At 45.6% G+C, this 19953-nt stretch overlaps 1 protein-coding gene across 3 annotated transcripts in view; it reads right to left on the bottom strand.

Annotated features, from left to right (window-relative positions):
- The window catches only part of cep350 (centrosomal protein 350), a 37744-nt gene that overhangs the window by 3599 nt on the left and 14192 nt on the right, over positions 1–19953 (bottom strand). The window contains exons 13-36 of one of the 3 annotated variants that reach the window (XM_010902380.5): positions 19706–19865; positions 17965–18095; positions 17137–17326; positions 15675–15910; positions 15424–15587; positions 15136–15246; positions 14760–14900; positions 14335–14567; positions 13744–13907; positions 13333–13532; positions 12479–12672; positions 12234–12321; positions 11979–12125; positions 11097–11254; positions 9332–9454; positions 7644–7858; positions 7358–7545; positions 5789–5930; positions 4997–5157; positions 4291–4427; positions 3978–4060; positions 2136–3886; positions 1064–1540; positions 801–947 (exon numbers count right to left, since the gene is read on the bottom strand). In XM_010902380.5, the coding sequence (XP_010900682.3) occupies positions 801–947; positions 1064–1540; positions 2136–3886; positions 3978–4060; positions 4291–4427; positions 4997–5157; positions 5789–5930; positions 7358–7545; positions 7644–7858; positions 9332–9454; positions 11097–11254; positions 11979–12125; positions 12234–12321; positions 12479–12672; positions 13333–13532; positions 13744–13907; positions 14335–14567; positions 14760–14900; positions 15136–15246; positions 15424–15587; positions 15675–15910; positions 17137–17326; positions 17965–18095; positions 19706–19865 (5741 nt within the window). Of the gene's footprint in view, positions 1–800; positions 948–1063; positions 1541–2135; positions 3887–3977; positions 4061–4290; positions 4428–4996; positions 5158–5788; positions 5931–7357; positions 7546–7643; positions 7859–9331; positions 9455–11096; positions 11255–11978; positions 12126–12233; positions 12322–12478; positions 12676–13332; positions 13533–13743; positions 13908–14334; positions 14568–14759; positions 14901–15135; positions 15247–15423; positions 15588–15674; positions 15911–17136; positions 17327–17964; positions 18096–19705; positions 19866–19953 lie in introns of all 3 variants that reach the window. The other 2 variants (XM_010902379.5, XM_010902381.5) reach the window with 2 other exon arrangements.

Genomic DNA, 19953 nt, shown 5'->3' on the forward strand with positions numbered 1-19953 from the left:
GGTCCAACCCAAACTCTGAGTATAAACCAAAGTTGAAGCCCAAGCCCAGTCTAACAACAAAGGAATTTCCTTTCATTAAACCATGATCGCGGTTTTGCTAACCAAGCTATTTTACACTGGTGTTGACAGGAACACAGCAGCAAGCAAGAAGACTGCAGCAAGTGGAGTGAAGAGGATAATAACTTGCCTTTTATAAGTATAATAAAACCTTATATTAATTTCATTATAAATTGTTTTATAATAGGTTTAATCACAAAAGATTAACTGTTTTGCCTGATGAGGTAATTTGTGTTATTTACTCTGTTTTAAATGGTCAGACATTTTTGTATTTTATAATAAGCCCCTATACATTACTTCACTCACTGGATCTCTTATTTTTCTTAGTCTTAATATAACTTATATTCATTATAACTCAGTTAACAAAACGTCCAGTACGCTTTAACAAAATATCAAAGGGAACCTTGCATAATTACCCCAAAGGGCATTCAACCAATTAGAGGTAATGTGACAGTAATTTTTTTAAATCTAACCTTTACAACAATTTAGTTAACGTTGAATTGAGGACAAATACTACGCCAATATTACTTCAGCTTACATTGACTCTTTCTTTGCACAAATAGTTATTGACATAGACAAAAAATTCTATATAAACATTCACAGTTAATGTATGAGTGTGTACCCTATCGGCAGCTACAGTTCTCTAGCTGACTCTAGTACTGTGAATAGGCCCTTAGAAGTTATAAAACCAAAAGAAGAGTAATCCACTTTAAATAAGAGCACCATAAGCATGGCCGACGCACCTTAACTCTTGTGATATCTTTAGTGCTCTTTACTCGGTGGAAGTAGGAGGAGTTTGTGCGTCGAGGCTTCACCCACTGAGGCTGATGGGCGTTAGGATCCTCGGCAAAGACCTCCTGGATGATCTCCCATGTTAAGTCATACACTGCCTGCGGATGGTAAATGAAGGTTGGGTTGTTGGACATTTTACAATAAAAGCATGGTTTCTCAATTATTTCATATAGCATAAACAGTTGTGGCAAATCCTTTTCAAATGTGGCCTAACCTGTCTGTAACTGCGAACACATTGACCTTCCTGATCCAGGCCCTGGGCATCACATCCCAAGTACTCCTCCGAAGGCTTGGGGACTGGGTGACAAGGTAGGGTCTCGGTACCCTGGCCTAGTTTGCACCTGTCCCAAATCTCCTGGGTGGCAGCGTGGACCAGCTTTTCCACCTCTGGGGCCGAGTGGGGCACAACCATGGCAGGCTGTTCAGGAAGCTTGGGCTGCAGAGGCAGCTCGGGTCTGGGTGGGGTCTTCGCCTGGTCTCCCATTGCAATTGAGCCAGTAGACAGATCCTCTTCCTCCTCCTGCTGCCTCTGTTTTTGTTTCTGCAGTTCTCTACGAGAGCTCAGGCCATAGTCTTCATCAAACCAGTCCTGCTCATCCCCCAGTTCATCAAGAAGCTCACGGCTCAGCTCCAGCTCGGCTAGACGCTTGGCCAACTCCTCTTGACCACTGGCTCCTAACACTGGACTCTCCTACAGACATGGGGAAAGAGAGAGACATTGGCTACTTACAGTGAAACTATTCTATATTACATTACATTATATATAGGGATTTCTTTTTGTTCAAAAATACAAAAGTTTCTATATACTTCAAAAACTATAAAGACATTTACCTGGGTGAAAATCTACAAAAGGTAAAAAAATAAAGCACCGTATTAAATTGGATATCTGTCAACATCTCTTCAGCCAAGCCAAGTTGTTGTTTGACCTTGGGACTCAAACAAACCCCCAAAGGTTTTTTTTTCAGGTGAATCAAGACTGAATGGTAATCAACAGTGCTGATAAACAATTATTGGTGTGTATTCCCCCAGTCACCTGATCAGTTCTGTTTAATCATTAACGAGATGAAGCCTCCAAAGTATTTGGGCTAAAAACAAGGAGTTTAGGGGAGGTTAAAGCATTGGGCCATTATCTAATCAGTTGCTGTCTGTTGAGTCATTGAGTGGCTGTTCCCCAACTGGTTTTGTGAGTCCCTCTGGATGAGAGAGTCTGCTAAATTACTAATATATAAATGTGCTCTAAGCTTTTAATTATTTTGGAGGAGAGAACAGAGTTCAGATTAACTTACCGGTCGGTTGCAAAGTTCTGGGGATGAGAGTTGCTCATCAGGCTCTGACTCTAGGAAGAACGGCAGACCATCTCCTTGTTCTACAGACAGAGATTGGGAGAGAGTCTGCCTGCCCTCTTCTCCATTGAAAAGGTCCACTTTCATTTGATTAGCAGCCGCTACCTTTGCTTCTTTGGCCTTTCTGATCTGTGTGAACTGCTTCACAGCATCTTTCATGAAGGTGTTGAGGAGCTTATCGGCAAAAGAACTGAGGGCATCTCTCTCTAAATCGGTTTGCTCTGAGGTAGACTTCCGATGGACATCAAGGCTTGTCCTCTCAATGAGGGTAGTGGTTTCATCCAGAGTTTGCCTCCCCAAGGCAATCTTGCCCTGTATATCTGTGATGAAGAGACTGGTAGGTACGTCTTCAAGGTCCAGGATGATGGTCTTTGTTCTACCATTGGAGATTGGATAATCAGCCTGTTTGACCTCGTGTGAATTGGTCAGGTTTTTTGGGCGTTCAGCAGGACCATCGCTCAAATCTGCAGGTTTGTTTCCTCCAGAACTCATGTGAGATGTTACCGGTCTGTTATTTCCCAGATTTGTCTCCTCCTCATGCATCTCCTTCTCAAAATCAGGTTTCTTCAGCTCATTGTCAGACTGGTCATCAAGAAAAGAGTCCTCATCCTCTGTGGTGTCCACATAGATCTCAAACCTCTCTGGCAGATGGGAGATCTTGTCTGGAGGAGCAAAGATGCCATGACCCTCTGGACATTCAAAGTAGACCACATCATCGTATGTGCCATTATTGCTTCCCTCTGACTTGTCTAGCTCTACTCCAGCCCAGAAGCCATTGGCAAAGCTGGTGTGGCCCTTGAATCTAAGTGTACCGGGCTGGACATTGCTCACTAAAACCCTGTCTCCAATGGTAAAGTTAGGCATTTCATCAAGAGCTGGTGAAGGTACAGTCTGGAAAGGAGAGATTGTTGGGTAGTGGGTTGAACTAATGACATTTTCCTGGGAAACAATCGGCTCCTGTCTTTTCAGGTCCAGAATTTGTTCCGAGTGAGGGCTGCCACTAGTGACTACAGATCTTTCACTCAGTTCCTCAACGATTTCCTCTTCAGCACTGTGTGAAACGTCCACGGTGTCTTGGTAGGATGGTGAGGTAGGTTTGGAGCCTTGGTTATCCTCCCCAAGTGACAAATCCACTGATGATTCAAAGTCTTCAAGATAACCATCAGCTGAAGGAGCAGGAGATGTCTCCTCCCCCTCTGCTAAAATGTCCTTCTTAGATGGTATGACTTCAGCTTCTGGGGTGTAGGGTTGCTCTTTGACGGGGGACCGAGACTTAAAAGATTTCTCCTCATCATCGAGGCTGCTTGTTGGGGAAAGTCTTTGTTTTCCATTCTTTGAGGAGGCAGGCTCTGAGAGAGACTGGCACTGCTGGGAAGCTGGCCCCCATTCAAGTAGATGGTCTTCAGGGCTGGAGTGAGAATGCTCAGATCCTTCAGACTTCATAGAGTCCAGCTCCTCCAAGACAACACTCTCATCCCCACTGCCGGTAGCCTGTAGCCTGGCTGGCTCCATCAGGGGAAGCCCCCCAACAGAGGGCAGGCTGGGGAGGATGTCTGGGGACAGCAGGCCACTCAGACCGTTGCTGTGCTCTGGACTCCTATTCATTGGGGTTTGGGTGACTGTAGGGGGGTCATCGTCTGAGGAGTCCTCGTGCCCAGAAATATTTTTACTGAGGCCAGATGGTGTGAGCTCAGCTGAAAGACAGAACATTAAACAAATGTATTACAGCATGGGCACACATTTTTTGGATTTTAAGGACAAACCTGTGCCTGTAACACAACATACCTTGTTCAACTGGAGAATCTGGAAGGGTCTTCTCAGCTTTCTCAGAGTCAGAGACAACATTAAGATCTTTGCTTGTTTCGGGCCTGGGGAGAAAAAAGATAAGATCCCGTGAATACAGACCCATTCTTCAGACTTATGAGAGATTGAGTGAAATTGATTCAGATGGGCGATAAGTTAACTTAACATGGATTGATTGATTCAGACTTAAGGTGAGATAAGAGTCAACAGACCTGGACTTGATTACATTTTTAAAATTTATTTTCCTTAAATACATTTCTCAGTGTGAATCCAGCTCATATTAAAGTTGGTGTACCTGTAAGGAAGCAAGGGTTTAATCTTGGGTTTCTCGCAGGCTGAAGTGGGGGTTTTGATCTGAGGTTTGGTCAAAGGTGTCAAGTCCGGTTCTTTATTCAACTCAGTCTTAGTCTTCTCGATGAAGTCATTGTAGGACTAAACATAAGAAAACAGAAATCACAATTTAAGTTGCTGTTCTTGTGACTGACCATTGAATGTAGCAGGGCAGGCTGAGACACAGACACACATCCTCCTTAAAGCCACATTAACTCGACCATTTACAATGGGTTTGATGGTTGACTAATGAGGAAGAACTATAGCTTACATCAAGAGAAGTATTAACAAAAGCAATGGATTTAAGCACCCAAAGAATCATGCAATTCCATAGAACAGCATTAAATGTATGTACAGCTACAGAAAAAAAACAAGTGACCACTGCACCTTTTTATTTCCTTTCCAAAAAAGTGGTAAAGAAAGTTTTTGAGTGAGGAACAGAAGCGTTCAATTTGCAGTGGTCTCTTAATTTTAACCCTTCTGTTCCTCACTCAAAACCTTCCTTTTTAACTTTTTTGGAAAGGAAAGAAAAAGGTGCAATGGTCTCTTAATTTCTTCCAGAGCTGTATATATTCTTTAGGTTGTTAAATCCATAGTTGGGGATCAAAAAGTCATTTTATCTGATTTTGGAGCTCTAGTTTGTTTACTTTAGTTCATGCTCCAGCACTGACCTCTAGCTGCTTCAGCAGGCTGGCCTCCTGGGCTTTCAGACGCTCTTTATGTCTCTTCTTCTGCTCCTTCTTCAGTTGGTACACCACAGTTTTGCGTTTACGCAGCTCCTCTTTGAGAGCACGAATACGGCTCTCTATGTCGCTCTGATCCGACATGGGCTCTGTGTGGCACAATAAGTACGGTTAGAATGCAAAATCCAAACAGGGCCTGATTAGTCAAAAGTAATCCAACTCAGAGCTTCTGAATGGCAATTCTTAGAAAAGAGGTAAGAATGTTTTTTATCGTTTCCGAAAAGGTTCTTGGGCTGTCGATGTGGGTAACTTAAAATAACACTTCCTGGGTTCCATGAAGAATCCTCTTCAGAAGATTCTATATAGAAAGCAGGAGGGTTCAATCTGGAACAAAAAAGGGCTGAGAAAAAAAAACTGGTAATTCTTTGGGTCCAGCCAAATAACCATGCTGGTACCTTTGTTCCCCTTTTCTATGAATGTAGGCAAGTTTGTCATGTGCAATTTAGTAAAACCTGAATATCAAAATGTCCAAATGAATGGCACCACCAAACAGCAACTACAGTGAAAGGCTATGGCTCAGTGACTGAGATGGTTCCTGTAGTCCCATAACACTACCAAGCAGGTTGAATGTCAGGGAAGTGCACCAATCATCTTTTATTTCCTCAGCATCATTTTCTGTCCGAACTGTCAGTCCTCATTCTAAGCCCCGTTTCATGTCTCTAACCGAAAAGAAAAGACATTTCAGAGGTCCTGATGCTCCAGTAGGTGGGATCAACTCACCTGTGTGCGTGGCTGGAGTGGTGTCTGTGGCCTTGGGGTCGTGGCTGGTAGTCCTGGAGGAGGAGCGGAGCTGCATCTTGCTGCTGCTGCTGCTGCCCTCTGGGTGTGCATTAGTGCTGAGGCTGGCTTTTGGTGAAGGAGACTGTACAACAGTGGAAAAGGATAGGGCCCAAAGGGGAGTTCAGGACACAGTCTCCCATTCATCACAACAGCATGGCCAAGCTAACTAAGCATGCCATGAAAAACATCTCTTTCTAACACACACATACAATCAAAAGGTAGTGTCCTTAATGTAGTTAAAGTAATGTAGTACTGCCTTTGTGAATACAAAACTATTCTGCACCGTTTTAGACTTCAAGTCTATAGCAAATTTTCTTGACCCGGTTGGTCAGTTCATTAACAATGCGGCACGTCACACTGAGTAATTGATGAACACAATGAACTAAGCACAAGGAAAGTTACAATTCACCAGAAGCAGCAACTGGACAAAGGCATACATTTACCAAGTTCCCTAGTGATGGTAAGAGAGAGTTGACATTCTCAATTTGCTGTTAGGACAGAGGATCAAACGCAATGACTGACTTCCTTTTGAATGTTGCTTTAAAATTAATTTTGTATACCATAATTCTGTTTATAACCCACCCCATTAATTTTATAGCTGTGTGTGTACACAAACCCAAGTATTAAACACATCCATATATAAACTGCATTTGCCCAGAGAACTGAGACTCGTACATACATTGTACATTAATATTAAACATCTTTAATAGGGTGCTAACTAAATTAATTTGTTGAAGAATAAAAGATGCCTTTGAAAACCCTGTAACACAAATTGTATCTTAATTGATACACAGGTTTCTGAGACCTCTACGTCGTCATGCAATCATCTGGGAAAAAGATATCCTGTGGAAACAGCTTTAAAAATGTCAACCCGCCGTGTTAGTCGCAGCCACGTATAAACCCGCCGTGTTATTCGCAGCCACGTATAAACCCGCCGTGTTAGTCGCAGCCACGTATAAACCCGCCGTGTTAGTCGCAGCCACGTATAAACCCGCCGTGTTAGTCGCAGCCACGTATAAACCCGCCGTGTTAGTCGCACCTACGTATTAACCCGTTGTGTTAGTCGCACCTACGTATTAACCCGCCTTGTTAGTCGCAGCCACGTATTAACCCGTTGTGTTAGTCGCAGCCACGTATTAACCCGCCTTGTTAGTCGCAGCCACGTATTAACCTGTTGTGTTAGTCGCAGCCACGTATAAACCCGCCGTGTTAGTCGCAGCCACGTATAAACCCGTTGTGTTAGTCGCACCTACGTATTAACCCGCCTTGTTTGTCGCACCTACGTATTAACCCGCCTTGTTAGTCGCACCTACGTATTAACCCGCCTTGTTAGTCGCAGCCACGTATTAACCTGTTGTGTTAGTCGCATCCACGTATTAACCCGTTGTGTTAGCCCATTGTGTTACATATGACATGCTTTACCAACTGAGAACATGAAAACAGTGTCTTTCTACCGTAGCAACACAACACTTGCAAAAACATGACATTGTAACATGCACAGGGCCTTACCGTCTTGCCTCCGGAGGGGGAGTCAAAGTCCTGGGAGTATATGGTAGGGCTGTGCTGGCTTGAGGGCAGCTCGGAGATGGCGCCTGGCTGACCTGTGGGGGGGCTGTCAGGACGCTGGGACCCAGACAGCTCTGTGTGCACGCTGGAGCCCGTCACCACGGGGGAGTACTTGGCCTCGCTCACAGAGTCTGACGAGACGGGTGACAAAGTTCAAGGGTCAAAAACGGAGGCGCCACAAGCTCAGTGCACAGTCAGTCACCCTGTGTGTCAAACAATGGGCCGTCACCTGTGTCGGTCTGAGGCGGAGGGCTGAGCTGGCCAGAGCCGTCTCTGTGTTCTGGAGGCTGGTTTCTGGGCCGCTCACGGTCCCAGGCGGCCAGGGCCTGCTTCTCCATGCGCCGGACCTCCGCCTCCTCTGCATCCAGCCTCTGCTTCCACTGCAGCAGCTCCTCGGCGTGCCTCCTCCTCTGCATAAGGCCCTGCTCCCGCTTAGTCAGGAACCTACAGAGTGAGGTGGAGGAGGGCACAACCATCGTGAGGACAAGTAATAAAAAGAAACACCCCAACCCTGCGGGAGGTAGGGGAGACAAAGCTCACCCCGACTGTCCTGCCCATCTGCATGGCAAACTCCAAACCTCTAGGACTGCCCACCAAAAAGGCCCACCTCCACACACATGGTGTACATGACACTGCACCAAAGCTCTTCCCCAGGCAGAGTACAGGCCTTTGATTACGACGGACGAGAAACAGACAGGCAAGCAGTGGGGAGGAGATCATCATGTCAACATCATGCATCAGGTTCAACCAAGTTAACCATCTAGATTACGCATATTGGACGCGTCCATAACAATAAACAGGTCTCCCCCATTCAAGTCAGTGATTATTTTGTTCTAGATATTCTATGACTATACTGGCAGAATAGGCAGAGTCAGGATAGATGACAAAAAAATAAATAAAAAAAATCTCCTTCAGAATAAAGGACTGAATGTGTGTGTGAAACTCAGGCATGAACACAAGAATTAATCCACCATTCACACTGCAGAGAGTAAAGAAGCCATTCAAATCCCTTCATTGATTTGATTTATGATGTTCACTGAAAAGGACTTGTTTGTAATGAGATGCAGGTTAAGAAGCTATTTTACATGTTGAATATAATTAGGAGAAGTGCCTGACAGCACTTCTCTCACTCTATTGTATCAGTTTAATTCATACTACAGTTGAGAAAGACATTGTAGGGCACTGGGCTAGACGGAGCTCCTAATTCTGTTTGGCCCACTTATACCACACTAATTAGCCCATCACAAGCAAGATACCCAATCAGGAACATCCGTGAAGATTTATTGGGCTCATTAGACTGATAAAATCCTTTATCAGCGCTAAAGCACCGGCCAAAGGCTCTGTTGATTCTTAGAAATGGGATGTAGCCAAATAGCTCATGGGCTATGTCTATTGAGTAGCGAGCCGCTTGAATACTGGAAATTAGTAGATGCATGGTCATGTTTTCCCTTTGAATCAGAGTTAAATGAGGGTGTCACCCCACAGGGGTAGGAGAGCTATTGCTGTCCAATGGGAGAGTCTCGCTCAAATCAAGCGACACTTTCTTTTAAGTTGAATGTGTTCTTTGACCTCAGTTTATCAAAGTGAGGTCATATTAGCAATGATGATGCCTTTTCAGGCATTTCCCATCACTTTCTCCACCTGGTGTTCTGAAGTCTGTGCCCCTTCATGCATAGTTGTGATGGTACATGCAGTGATATTTGGTTGGCGTTGCCTTAAGACCAGCTCATTTGAACACAGTCGGGGCACTGGGTGTTTTTTTTCCTCTCACCAAGCTGACAATTCCCCCACTTCCTGAAAACAAACCCGGCAACACCCCATTAAAGTTTCTCCCTCCCAGAAGCGAGAGCCGAACGCAAGCATGCTCCATGGGACAGAAGTCAGGGGCAGCGGTGAAAGGCGAGAGAAGCACTGTACCTGACCAACTGGTTGTAGATAAACAGCTGGAATTTGGGATGGAGGTTGGGAAAACAGACACTGAGAGAGGCCCAGTGGTGAGCCGTGAACACAGAGAAGAAGTAGAGGACAGGAGAGCAGTGTCTACAATAAAAAAAACAAAGCAAAAAGAGGACATGTACAGGGAAAATTAACAACACATGAAGGACAGGGAAAACAGCAAAAACAGAGAAGAAAAGGATGAAACAAAAGACAACGGCAAAGACAGGGAGAGAGAGGTAGAGAGAGCAGTGAGTTAAAGCATGGTGTTTAATTGCACAATATTTCATCCAAAGGCAAGTAATCCTAGCTACTTAGTGGTGTTGTTTTTTACTTTTTACAGCTATTGTCCAACTTGTGAAAAAGACAGCTCTTGGGACTTACATAGGGTTAGGCACACAGTTGGCAGTGCGGCTACAATTTCTTTAAAACTTTAAGAAAATGTAGCCATAATAAGGACTTAGTGACTGGGTTAACTAGCAACGACCTGCATAAACGGGTATTTGTTTATCAGGAGCGGCCAGGACAATGGCAGAATGACAGCATTTGTCTTTTCACTGTGATAAAGGCTGGGTGTCTAGGAATGTGTACCCATGTGTAAATTCGTGTGTCAGTGCCAGAGAGGAGAGCTAGGCCTGATAGATAAATACTAATCCTCAAGGGCTTACGAGAGAGGCCTTTGTCTTGTTTGGCGAACCCAGTGGACATAATGCTTTTCCTTAATTAAAATGAAAAGGATGGGGGAATTTGGGGAGATTATTGTTGCTTAAAGTTGAAAAACAGAGCGCTGGGTAAACAATTTTGTTAATGTTTTTTAACCACTGCTTACTAAATCACGATTAAAGTGTTCATTAGAATAAAATGCTGACTAAAAGCAGATATTAAACTTCACTTTGATTAACAACAAAAATAATAGGTCTGATTATGAGAGAGGGCGTTTGAAAACAATGAAATGGCAGACGGTTAAAAGACCGCGCACAAAAGCACTGCGACGAACGAGGAATAGTCCAGCCTCACACTGACAGCCCTACTTTGAGCAATGACACTGGGTAAAATTGGTGAATTTCCATGTTTGAGGAATCATTAACTGACAGGAATTAGAACTGATTGATGATTAATACAATTAATAAGGTTTGAAATCCCTCAACAACTCAACTCTTGTTAAGATCTGTATTGCAGATGTTGAATGAAAGAACGAGGTCAGTCTGTGTGCGTGTCTGGACATTTGGTGGTCACGTGAGCCCCAGAGTCTTGTCCAGGCAGAATTAATCCTGCCCTGGCTGCTTGCCAGAAACACCAGACTCAGATCTGACACTAAATAATTGCCATGGATCATATCACAAACACCGGAATGAGTAGCACATGGGTTAGAAGGAATGACATGGAGCATGCTTACATTCACATCAGCACCACAGAAGAATCTGGGTGTCTGGTCAAGCCAACCTCAAAGCTATTACAAGACAACAGCAATTCGGAGGCGTTATTCTTGTGAATAACAGCAGCTCTGAAGCTGCTATCTAAATCCTTGTTAAACAACAAAGCAAACAGAATGACTGACACGCCCAACACGAAAACATAGGTCATTGTATCTTTAAAAGCTGGTATCATTTACAGGGGCCTGTTATAAACCCTGGAGCAGAAAAAAACTGCTAGCAAAGAGTTCCGCAGTAAACACTGGTAAAAATACATTTTAGTAGACAATAGAAAAGGGGGACTGAACAACGGGTTAATGGAAAGTGCAAATTACTTCTCGTCCATGTGAGAGCGCATCTTCTTGAGCTTCTGCATGATGCTGCTCGTCTCACTGCCAGACACAGAGAGGGGAGAAGTGCTGCGCATGTCCCCTTCGGTCATGGCAACGCTGGGAGAGGACGCCCCATCTACCAGCTCTGACACGGACGTCTCCTGGAGGACACAGGTGGTCACACAACAAATGACAGGCAGAACGAGACTCTCCATGAAAGCAGGTGCTGTTTTAAACACAGACAACAAAAGCTTTGCTTTCTGAAGATCAGCTCAATATCTACATTCAGATATAAAAATTCAACACACAAGTTAAAGATTTTTTTTCTTCAATCTATGACATTTGTCACACTCACAGGATAGAGAGTGGAAAAGAGTACAGTGCAAGGACTACTCATAAGCTACTTAAGTGCCGTGAAGTATTCAATATCAAGGTGAGATAAAACAACATGGGACAGGGTACCGGACAGGAAGTGGCAACAGAGGAATTCCTCTTACAAAAATCTGTCCGGGTGACATACCAACCGGACGCGTTTTATACGAACGTCAGTGAGAGAGGCAATTTGCTTACTCCAGTCAAAAGATGTTGTGTGACGCTTGAGATCATACATTTTATTATAGACGTGGCAGTTATGAATAATATTACCAGTGTTCACAAATTTGTCTGCCTTTTAATTGGCTAGAGCTGTCCCACCTGTTTTTGCCACCACTGGTAGAACGGCCAAACGACCATCTCGTCAATATTATAGATCTGTGCATGATAAAAAGGTGCTCAGATTTCTGCTCTAAAACTACAAGTCCTTGTCCCAAAGGTGGGAAGCCTGGATGTTAAGCGCCACAGAAACGTATCGCGCCTATTTTGGATGAAGTTTCCTCTAGTACTGACCGGTGGGGTGTCGCCGGCATACTTGAGGCGCTCCTTCAGTTTGAGGGTGGTGTGTCTCATTCTCTCAATGTCCTCTTGCTGTTTGAGGAGTAGCTGTCTCTCCTTCCTGGCGGCCTTGTTGGCCTCCTGCAGACGTTTGATTTCCGCCTGAACGCCACACAGGGTCAAATGGTCATGACACATTGACAGATGGGGAACACTTGTTGTTAATAGGTTCGCTTGATCCACCCTGTTCTCGCCTGCTCTGGTTCTTACCTGCTCCTGTTGCAATTTGAGTAGCAGGCCTCTCTGCTTCTTTCGGATGGGTGGCATCTTGTCATCCTCGCCCTTGTCTCGGAGGCGCCTGTAAGGAAGGGGCAGTGTGAAACATCAGCATAGAAGCATTAGTTCCCATTGAATTCCTACAGAGTGCGCCGACTGTTACACCAGACACTGGCTGAGACTGAATAAAAGAACCATGAAAATGCAACAGCATGGCTGTGGTTAGAGAAAACACGTGCCTCTTCTGGTGCTCCAGCCAGGCCAGCTCTGCTTTGGTCTTCTCCTTCAGGGCCTTCTGGCGCAGGCGGAGCAGGGAGCTCTGGTGGTGGGCGCGCACCTCCTCCTCTTTCATGTACTGGCGCACCATGTCCATAGTGAACCGAGAGAAGCTGTCCTGCCCGCTGGAGAAGACCATGCTGCCATCTGTCTGGGGCTGCTGGGGACGGGGAGGGAGCGGGGACAGTCATTATGATACCACAAGCCTTATCAATTAGGCAACACGGCACACACAGAAAGCAAACAGTGGCAGGCTGAGAGAAATCGTGTTTGCTAAGTAGAATCGGGTGTCGTAAATACCGAAGTCCAATCCAATCATTGTCGGAAGGCCTAGAGCGCAACGGAAGGCCGGGCGATGAGCATAAATCGCCACGGCACGTAGGGCAGTCGGGTTGGAACTGGAGCGTTGGGTTCCCTGCTATCTCTTAGCTTCACCACAATCAAATATTTTGTTTGCGGAATGAGTAAGGAACGAGGGGGCGGACTCAACCCGGCAGGGAATCTCAGAGGAGCAGTTAGGGCGGGAGCACACAGCATGTTTATTGTGCCCAGGCTAGTGAGGAGGTGAGCAGGCTTTCCCAGTCTCTAGGATCCCCTGACTGCGGGAGCAGTCTATGTACCCTCAGGCACACTTCAGAAAATCTGGGGTCCACCACTGCCTGACATTAGGAGCTGGGACACGACAACATGTTGGACCGAAGCAATCAATTCACCATTACGGAGGTTAAATAGGGCAGGGAGGCATAATGCCACGCTTTCCCAAGAGACAGGTAAAACCAACTTCAAACAACTAGCAATCAGAGGTCTTGGATCTGACCTTGGAGATTTCCGGGACAGAAGTTCTCTCTTGACTGGGATCTTCTTCTGACTCCTCGTGGGCATCCCTCTTCCTCTCCGTCGCCCCTCGCCTGTGAGACTCCGAGGGCAGCAGAGAGCGGAACGAGCGCTCCTCTATCTCATCCTCGGTCATAGACTCGTCAAACTTCAGCGAGTACTCCGTGGCGATGGAGGTGGTGTCTGAATGGGGTTGGAGAAGAAAATAAAACAGCGCATCCCTCTAAGACAGTCCATCAGGTAATCTAGTTCAGAGCTACAAGGAAATCGTTTTGAGGTCCCCGAGGAGTGATTGGAGAAAAAAACTGTTGAGAGCCATTTCATTAGGATTGGTACATTCTTTGTCAGTGTGTAAACAGTTGGCTGCTTTGGATAATGGCGCCATCTCGCCCACCTTTGTCATCCAGAAGGGACTGTGCACTGTCACTGGGGAGGGACTCGTCGATGGCCGTATGTGCCTCCTCCTCCGCAGCACTGCTCCCTGCCTCCGCCTTCCTCCACCCTCTCTGATCCGATGAGGCCAAGGAGGGACTCAGGTGGCTGCTGCTCTCCCCACCACTGGGGAGTGGAAGAGAAGGAGAGAGGAAGGTGGCGTGAGAGAAAGATGGTGGGGGGTTTATTAGGTAATCAAGACAAACGAACGGGATCAAAAGTGCAAATTAACACAGATTAACAGCCTAAACTGATGATGCGGAAAAACAGCTCTACGTGTGTAAAGATAATGTGCCAAAACATTATCTTTATTGCACTGAAAAACGACTGATAACATTGTTTGCTGTAGCCATCAGTCGGCTCATTCGCAACTATCCTTTAATTCCAAATTTCACATCCTTTCATCTTTGGGAAAAGTTAACAGCAAAATGACCGGCGTAGGTGAGTTGTATAGACAACTGTGGGTTTATGATCCCAGCTTGGATAAGCAACCAGCCAGAAGCAGATTCACTTAAACCCATCCCATGAGCAACATGTCTAGATCGCCCGTTACCTGAGGGTGGGTCTCCGGGAGGGGATGGAACCAGAGCGGCTGTCCAGGGACGATGGGGGATCCTCGGTCCTGGCCCGGACCTCGCTCCTGGAGACGTCGGCGTCGGCGCAGGGCTGGAGCTGCTTCATGAAGCTTTGGTGGTGCTGCCTCTGCTGGTCCAACAGGGGGGTGATGGGGGCGGCGGCAGGGAGTCCAATGGCTCCGGCAATCTGAGAGCGGGCAAGCTCCGTCATCTGAGGGAGACAGAGCAACGTGTATGGACTGAAGAAGACTTAACTGAGCCCTGTTCCTGAAGAGCAGCCGGGTCGGTAAGATTGCGATTCAACCCTGGAAGACCAGGTGTGTAAGATTAATTCAGTCTACCTCTGGCTAACAAAGAGAACAATGGTCATTTGATGAACAGGGATGAGGGACAGCGCACGGACCTCTTTGATTTGCCGGGCGGCTTCGGCTGTGTAGCGTACAGACTCAGCCTGCTGGTTGATCATCTTTATGGCAGCGTCCTGCACGCCTTCCAGAGACTGCTGCTGTGTCTGGGCCATGTTCTCCTGTAGCTCAATGTGAGCCTGCGAGGAGACACACATTGACTGAATCACACATCTTCGAAAATAGATCCCCAACACATCTTACCCCAGAGCAAATGTAGAACGCTGAACACATAATCTCAAGAGTTTCCCAATACAAAGCCATCATTCCATCCATCATAAGCGTCAACCATGGGCCAAATCGGTCGACGGTTTACACTGAAGCTCAGAAGTCTTCTAGTTCCGCCAGTAACAAACGGCAGTGCCGCCACCCCACCCTGGCTGCTTTCTGACGAGTCTCCTCCAGTTGCCGTTGGGTTTCCAGTGCCTCCACCTCGGCCTTAACCTTCAGCTCGTAAAGGTCACGCTCATGCCGCTGCTGTTGCGCCTGAAAGATTAGAGGTCAAAGGTCAGGGTCTATAGATAAAGGTTGAAACGACCAGAAGCATCATGCCAAAGATGTTGAAACTAACAAATCAAGACTCGACCAGGGACTGCACTAAGCATCTAAATAGACATGTAAGCAGCCTTATGATGCCCAGGTTGGCAGGCGGGCCTCCCTTACCTTGAGTATCTGGGCGAGCGAGACGCTCTCCTGCTGGGCCAGAGACACACCCCTTAGTCGTTCCACGTCACCCAGCTGGCGCACAGACTCCTCTATGGACTCAAGGTAGTTGAGCTCGGCAGACATCCGTTGCTGCAGAACCCCAGGGGTGTAGTGGAGATCGCCTGGAGGGAAGACCGATGTGGCCAAGACGTTGAGTGATGGAAGTATGTGAGGAATGTGTATCAAAGCACTTTCAGAGCAGGTATTACCTGCAGCTTTGGGCTCTGTTCTGCCACTGTTGGCCGGAGATTTTCCCCTGGCGGCAGACGACAGGGAAGAGGAGGAGCCGGGCCGGGCTGACGATTGGGGGGAGCCGGACCCCTGACCTGGGCTGTCAGCCCCGGCTAGGGAGGTGCTGCCCGGAGAAACGCGAGGAGAACCTGACCCTGGAGGAGAGCCAGCTGGAGACAGACTTCTGGGGGACTTCTTACTGTCCAAACCCAAACTGGAACCAAGAAAGGCTGGTGTTTAATTCATAGGAAAGAAACCAGTCCTTTTGTAGCTGTCAATTTAAATCAAGCCTGACACATTTTTTCTTCCCCTCCCCGCAGTTTTGAAGCATACGACTCGATGTGTCTCCACTATACTCACTGATTAACGATTAAAGTGGGTGCCCCCAGGGGAGTCACATTAAGACTTAAAGCAATGTTAAGCCTGACCAAAAGGTATCAATGACCGTTTTGTGCAGCCTTCCGCCAGTGGAATGGGCCTCAATGTCTAATCCCACATGATATATGCTTCTAAAGCTGGTAAACACTGGTGCCTTGCCCCTGCTAGCACGCCCAGGACCTAACCTTACTGGAGAACAACGGGCGCATTAAGGACTGCACCGTGAACGTAGTCGCTATCACATCACGCAGAAAGAAAGGTATGGAGGGAATCTTCCGCCGTGGCCTCTACATGCCTTTTAAGAGGCTCAAATGTCACAGGGAGATTTCTCCCCCTTTTTTGTGGCTGGCAACGCGCCCATTTTGCGGTGAGCAGATTTGACCACCTCGCTGCCCTAACAAAAGAGTCAGTGTTGGACTGTCGTCTCTGCCCCCTTCCTCCGCCTCTCAGCAGTACAGGGCTCTCTGCTGCAGACCCTTCAGCTGCGACCAAGAACTGCAACCACAAGACTTATTTCGCTGGCACTGGGAATCAGACATCCTTAACACATTTAGAAAATGAGTGCTCAGCCTCAACGTCCCGATATGTATCCTCAGCAAAATAAGCATTCTTGAGTGTTGAGTTAGACCGCGGAGTGAGTGAACTGGAGAGACCCTATTAATTCATTTACTCTGGCCAGACAGACTTTGAGATTCATTTGTATGTGGGTGGAAAAGACACGTAATAGAAAGAACAGTGGGGCCCTAATGGTTTTCAGGTTCACTGGAACATTAACCACGGTCAACTGAACTATGCAAACATTATTGGGTACAATGGACTTTTGGAAGCTGGCATCCGCTTTACCATTCATCTTATAATCATAATCATGTGGCAAACCTAAAATGTGGGGAAAAAGAAATCAGGACTGTGCTAGTTCTAACAACACCTCAAAACACACACGGGCTCAGAGTTGTTAAGAAAAACCAGGACTCTCAGTACGAAACTAGAGTAACTATTTAGGATATTCAGGTTTTCGTGGTAGTCCCCAAGAGCCCCTTATTAGCGGTCGGGAAGGCCCCTTACCTGTGGAGTGAGTGCCCGGAGGCACCCCCTAGTGTACAGTCAGAGAAGGTGTTCTTCACTAGGCTGTGAATTGAGCTTTCAGAGGCTGAACCACATCGTCTGGAGTCTCTAGAAGGGGCCTCCGACCCCAGAGAGCAGGGGCTCCTCTGCTCCTCCAATAGCGTGGCATCACTCTTGTCTGACGAACCACCTAAAAGAGAGCAAACAATTTGTTTCAGTGAAGGATATTATGAGCAGCAGAGACACTAAATGTTTTCAGGAAATGTGTTTATTGTCTGGGGAAAGTCCTTAAGACTTTCACCAATAAAAAGATTCTGTTACAATTGAATTGCAATACAATGAAACATATCTTCCATAGTTGCTTTGAAATGGCCTACAATTTGATCTCATTCATCCCATTAAAGACAGAAAAGTAGTAACGGGCTGCAGGTCCGTCTTTTTTCCATTTGCTTAATCTCCCGCTGAAAATTCTGGGCATGTGCAGATAACTTCCCGCACATATATTTATTCTCCATTGGCCTGAACCTTGACATTCGACTCTCTTTACTTCATATGTTTGTTTTTTTATGCTGCCAAAATGAACTTGTATCCTCACTGATGTTCAACATGTGAAATTGAGTGTCCTCCTTGACTACACCGGACAGATCATTGACGGGAAAGAGGAATGTACAGTACAGTACTAATCATAAAAATTAAATAAAAAAACTTGAGTCTGGAGAAAAGCCAGATCCACAGGTAATCCACAACCAAATATTTAGTTGCAATCATCATCCATAAGAGCCTAACTGAAAGAGGCAGTGTTTGCATATGCAAAGTACAAGGTCTAACCTCTCTTAACAGAGCTTCTCGAGTTAGGTGAAGACTGTGGAGTGGAGCCTGAAGACTGGACGGAAGGCAGGTCTGCGAATGGTGACCGGCGGCTTATCAGCTCTTCATAGTGGCTGTTCCCACTGGCAATACTGAAAATGACCATGAAACATTATTTAAATGGACAGAAAAGTTGAAACCAGCAGCCTAACTCCTCGCAACATCCCTCTGTGTTAACATGTGAGATGAGTGCCATCCTGTGGTCAATCTCCAGATTTACAACGGTTTTTCAAATGAAGGTAGTAATATTTTCAGATGGGCACAACTCCATTGTGTGACAGCAGGGGTCATATGGGATTCAGAAATCTACATATTCATCTCATGAAAATAAAATCAGAATTTTCAGCAACTTAACCTGGGTTTTATATTTAAAGGGAGTATTGTTTAGTGACACAATTAATGTTTAATAGTGAGATACACAAAATAAATTTGGCAGAACAAAGGTGTGTTTCCAACACATGACAACAACTGTGCAAGACTATTTGTCTCAAAGAAGAAAATTACTCAAAAATGAAAGTGTCTATTTCTTGCAAAGACGACATGTCCATCAGAATACTATTTGTGGGAAGCCAAACAATATTAATTTTTCTGCTGCTTTTCTGCATATCAATGAACATTTTATTTTCACTTTGCCCTGAAGAAGGCACACTTTCCAAACTGGATAAGTCAGGCAGAGCTTACTCAAATTCACATTTGATACCTGAAAAGTATTCAAACGTCCAAAATAAACTGCTATTCGAACGTGAAGAAATCAACATTGGAATATTAAGATTGGCGTCTGTCACATTTTGTGTGCGCCGTTTCTAAAATCCCCCTGCCTTGTTATTGCTGTCACTCCCAAAAAGTTGTTAATTAGCCAACCAGGTTGGACTTATTCATTATACTGCAGCTGCCATCACCTCAACAGTATGTGGCTTAAAATGCGGAATCCGTTTTCTGGTCAGCCCAGAATGTTTGACGAGCTGACAATAAAGCAGCTGACAATAACACAGCTGACATGGTGTCAATTAAACATGAGTAATGAAAGCTGACGGGCGCTTTGTTTCAAAAGCGCAAGCCTCATTTAAATTGCTTATGGTAAAACAGCAATGGAGAAAGCTCTACATTTAAAGTTCTGGTAATATAAATAATTTGGTTTCTGGGAAGTGAATGGAATCGTAGTTTATAAAATCGAGGCAGCTTTTGCAATCATTCAGCAGTAGCCTACTCTATGACGGAGCTCAATACATCGAATTCACCGAGACTGAGTCTGTTGCCAAACAGACCCGTCTAAGAATACGCTTGCCCATAGCCAGACACATAGGATAAGAAAAAGATCTGCATTTGGCATTTAACAAGTTTGTATGCTAGTATTTCTGTTGAACAACAAATATAGAAAGTGAATTGGGCAGAACAGTTGGGCCAGAATTTTTAGGGCAATGATTGAATTCTATTTACACAATTCCACTTGGCGTTAACATTTCAATTGCGCTTTTGTTTAATGTAAAGCCTAATGTAATGTAAAGCCTTTTTAAACAGACTCAGAATAATGGACACATTTTAGAATACAGTTTTACAAAAATTTTGATGGCCCTAAATGGGTCTAACATCTAAATGTGTTTAACAACCAAAATATTACTGCATTAGATCAGTATATTTTCACTTTAATATCGGATTCAGACCACCCCAAAAACATTGGTTGCCTCTAGTAGAAACCCCTTACCCGCCACGGCCGTTGTGTCCTCTCTTTGACTGGTTACTACCGCTGCTACGCAACGACACAAAATCGTCCTCATAAAGTGCTGCCCCGTCCGCAGCGCTGGCTGCAGAGATTCCGTTCCGTGCTGAAGGGGAGTTCCTGTCTCCTCGCTCCTCTGCGCCAACTGCCGGAAAAACAGGAGGTCAGGGGCTACATTTTGATAAATCATACACCATCGTCTAAAAACCCTCAAAGATGCACAGCTTTGAACG

The sequence above is a fragment of the Esox lucius genome, chromosome 8 (assembly GCF_011004845.1).
Source record: "Esox lucius isolate fEsoLuc1 chromosome 8, fEsoLuc1.pri, whole genome shotgun sequence".
Classification (NCBI taxonomy): Eukaryota; Metazoa; Chordata; class Actinopteri; order Esociformes; family Esocidae; genus Esox; species Esox lucius.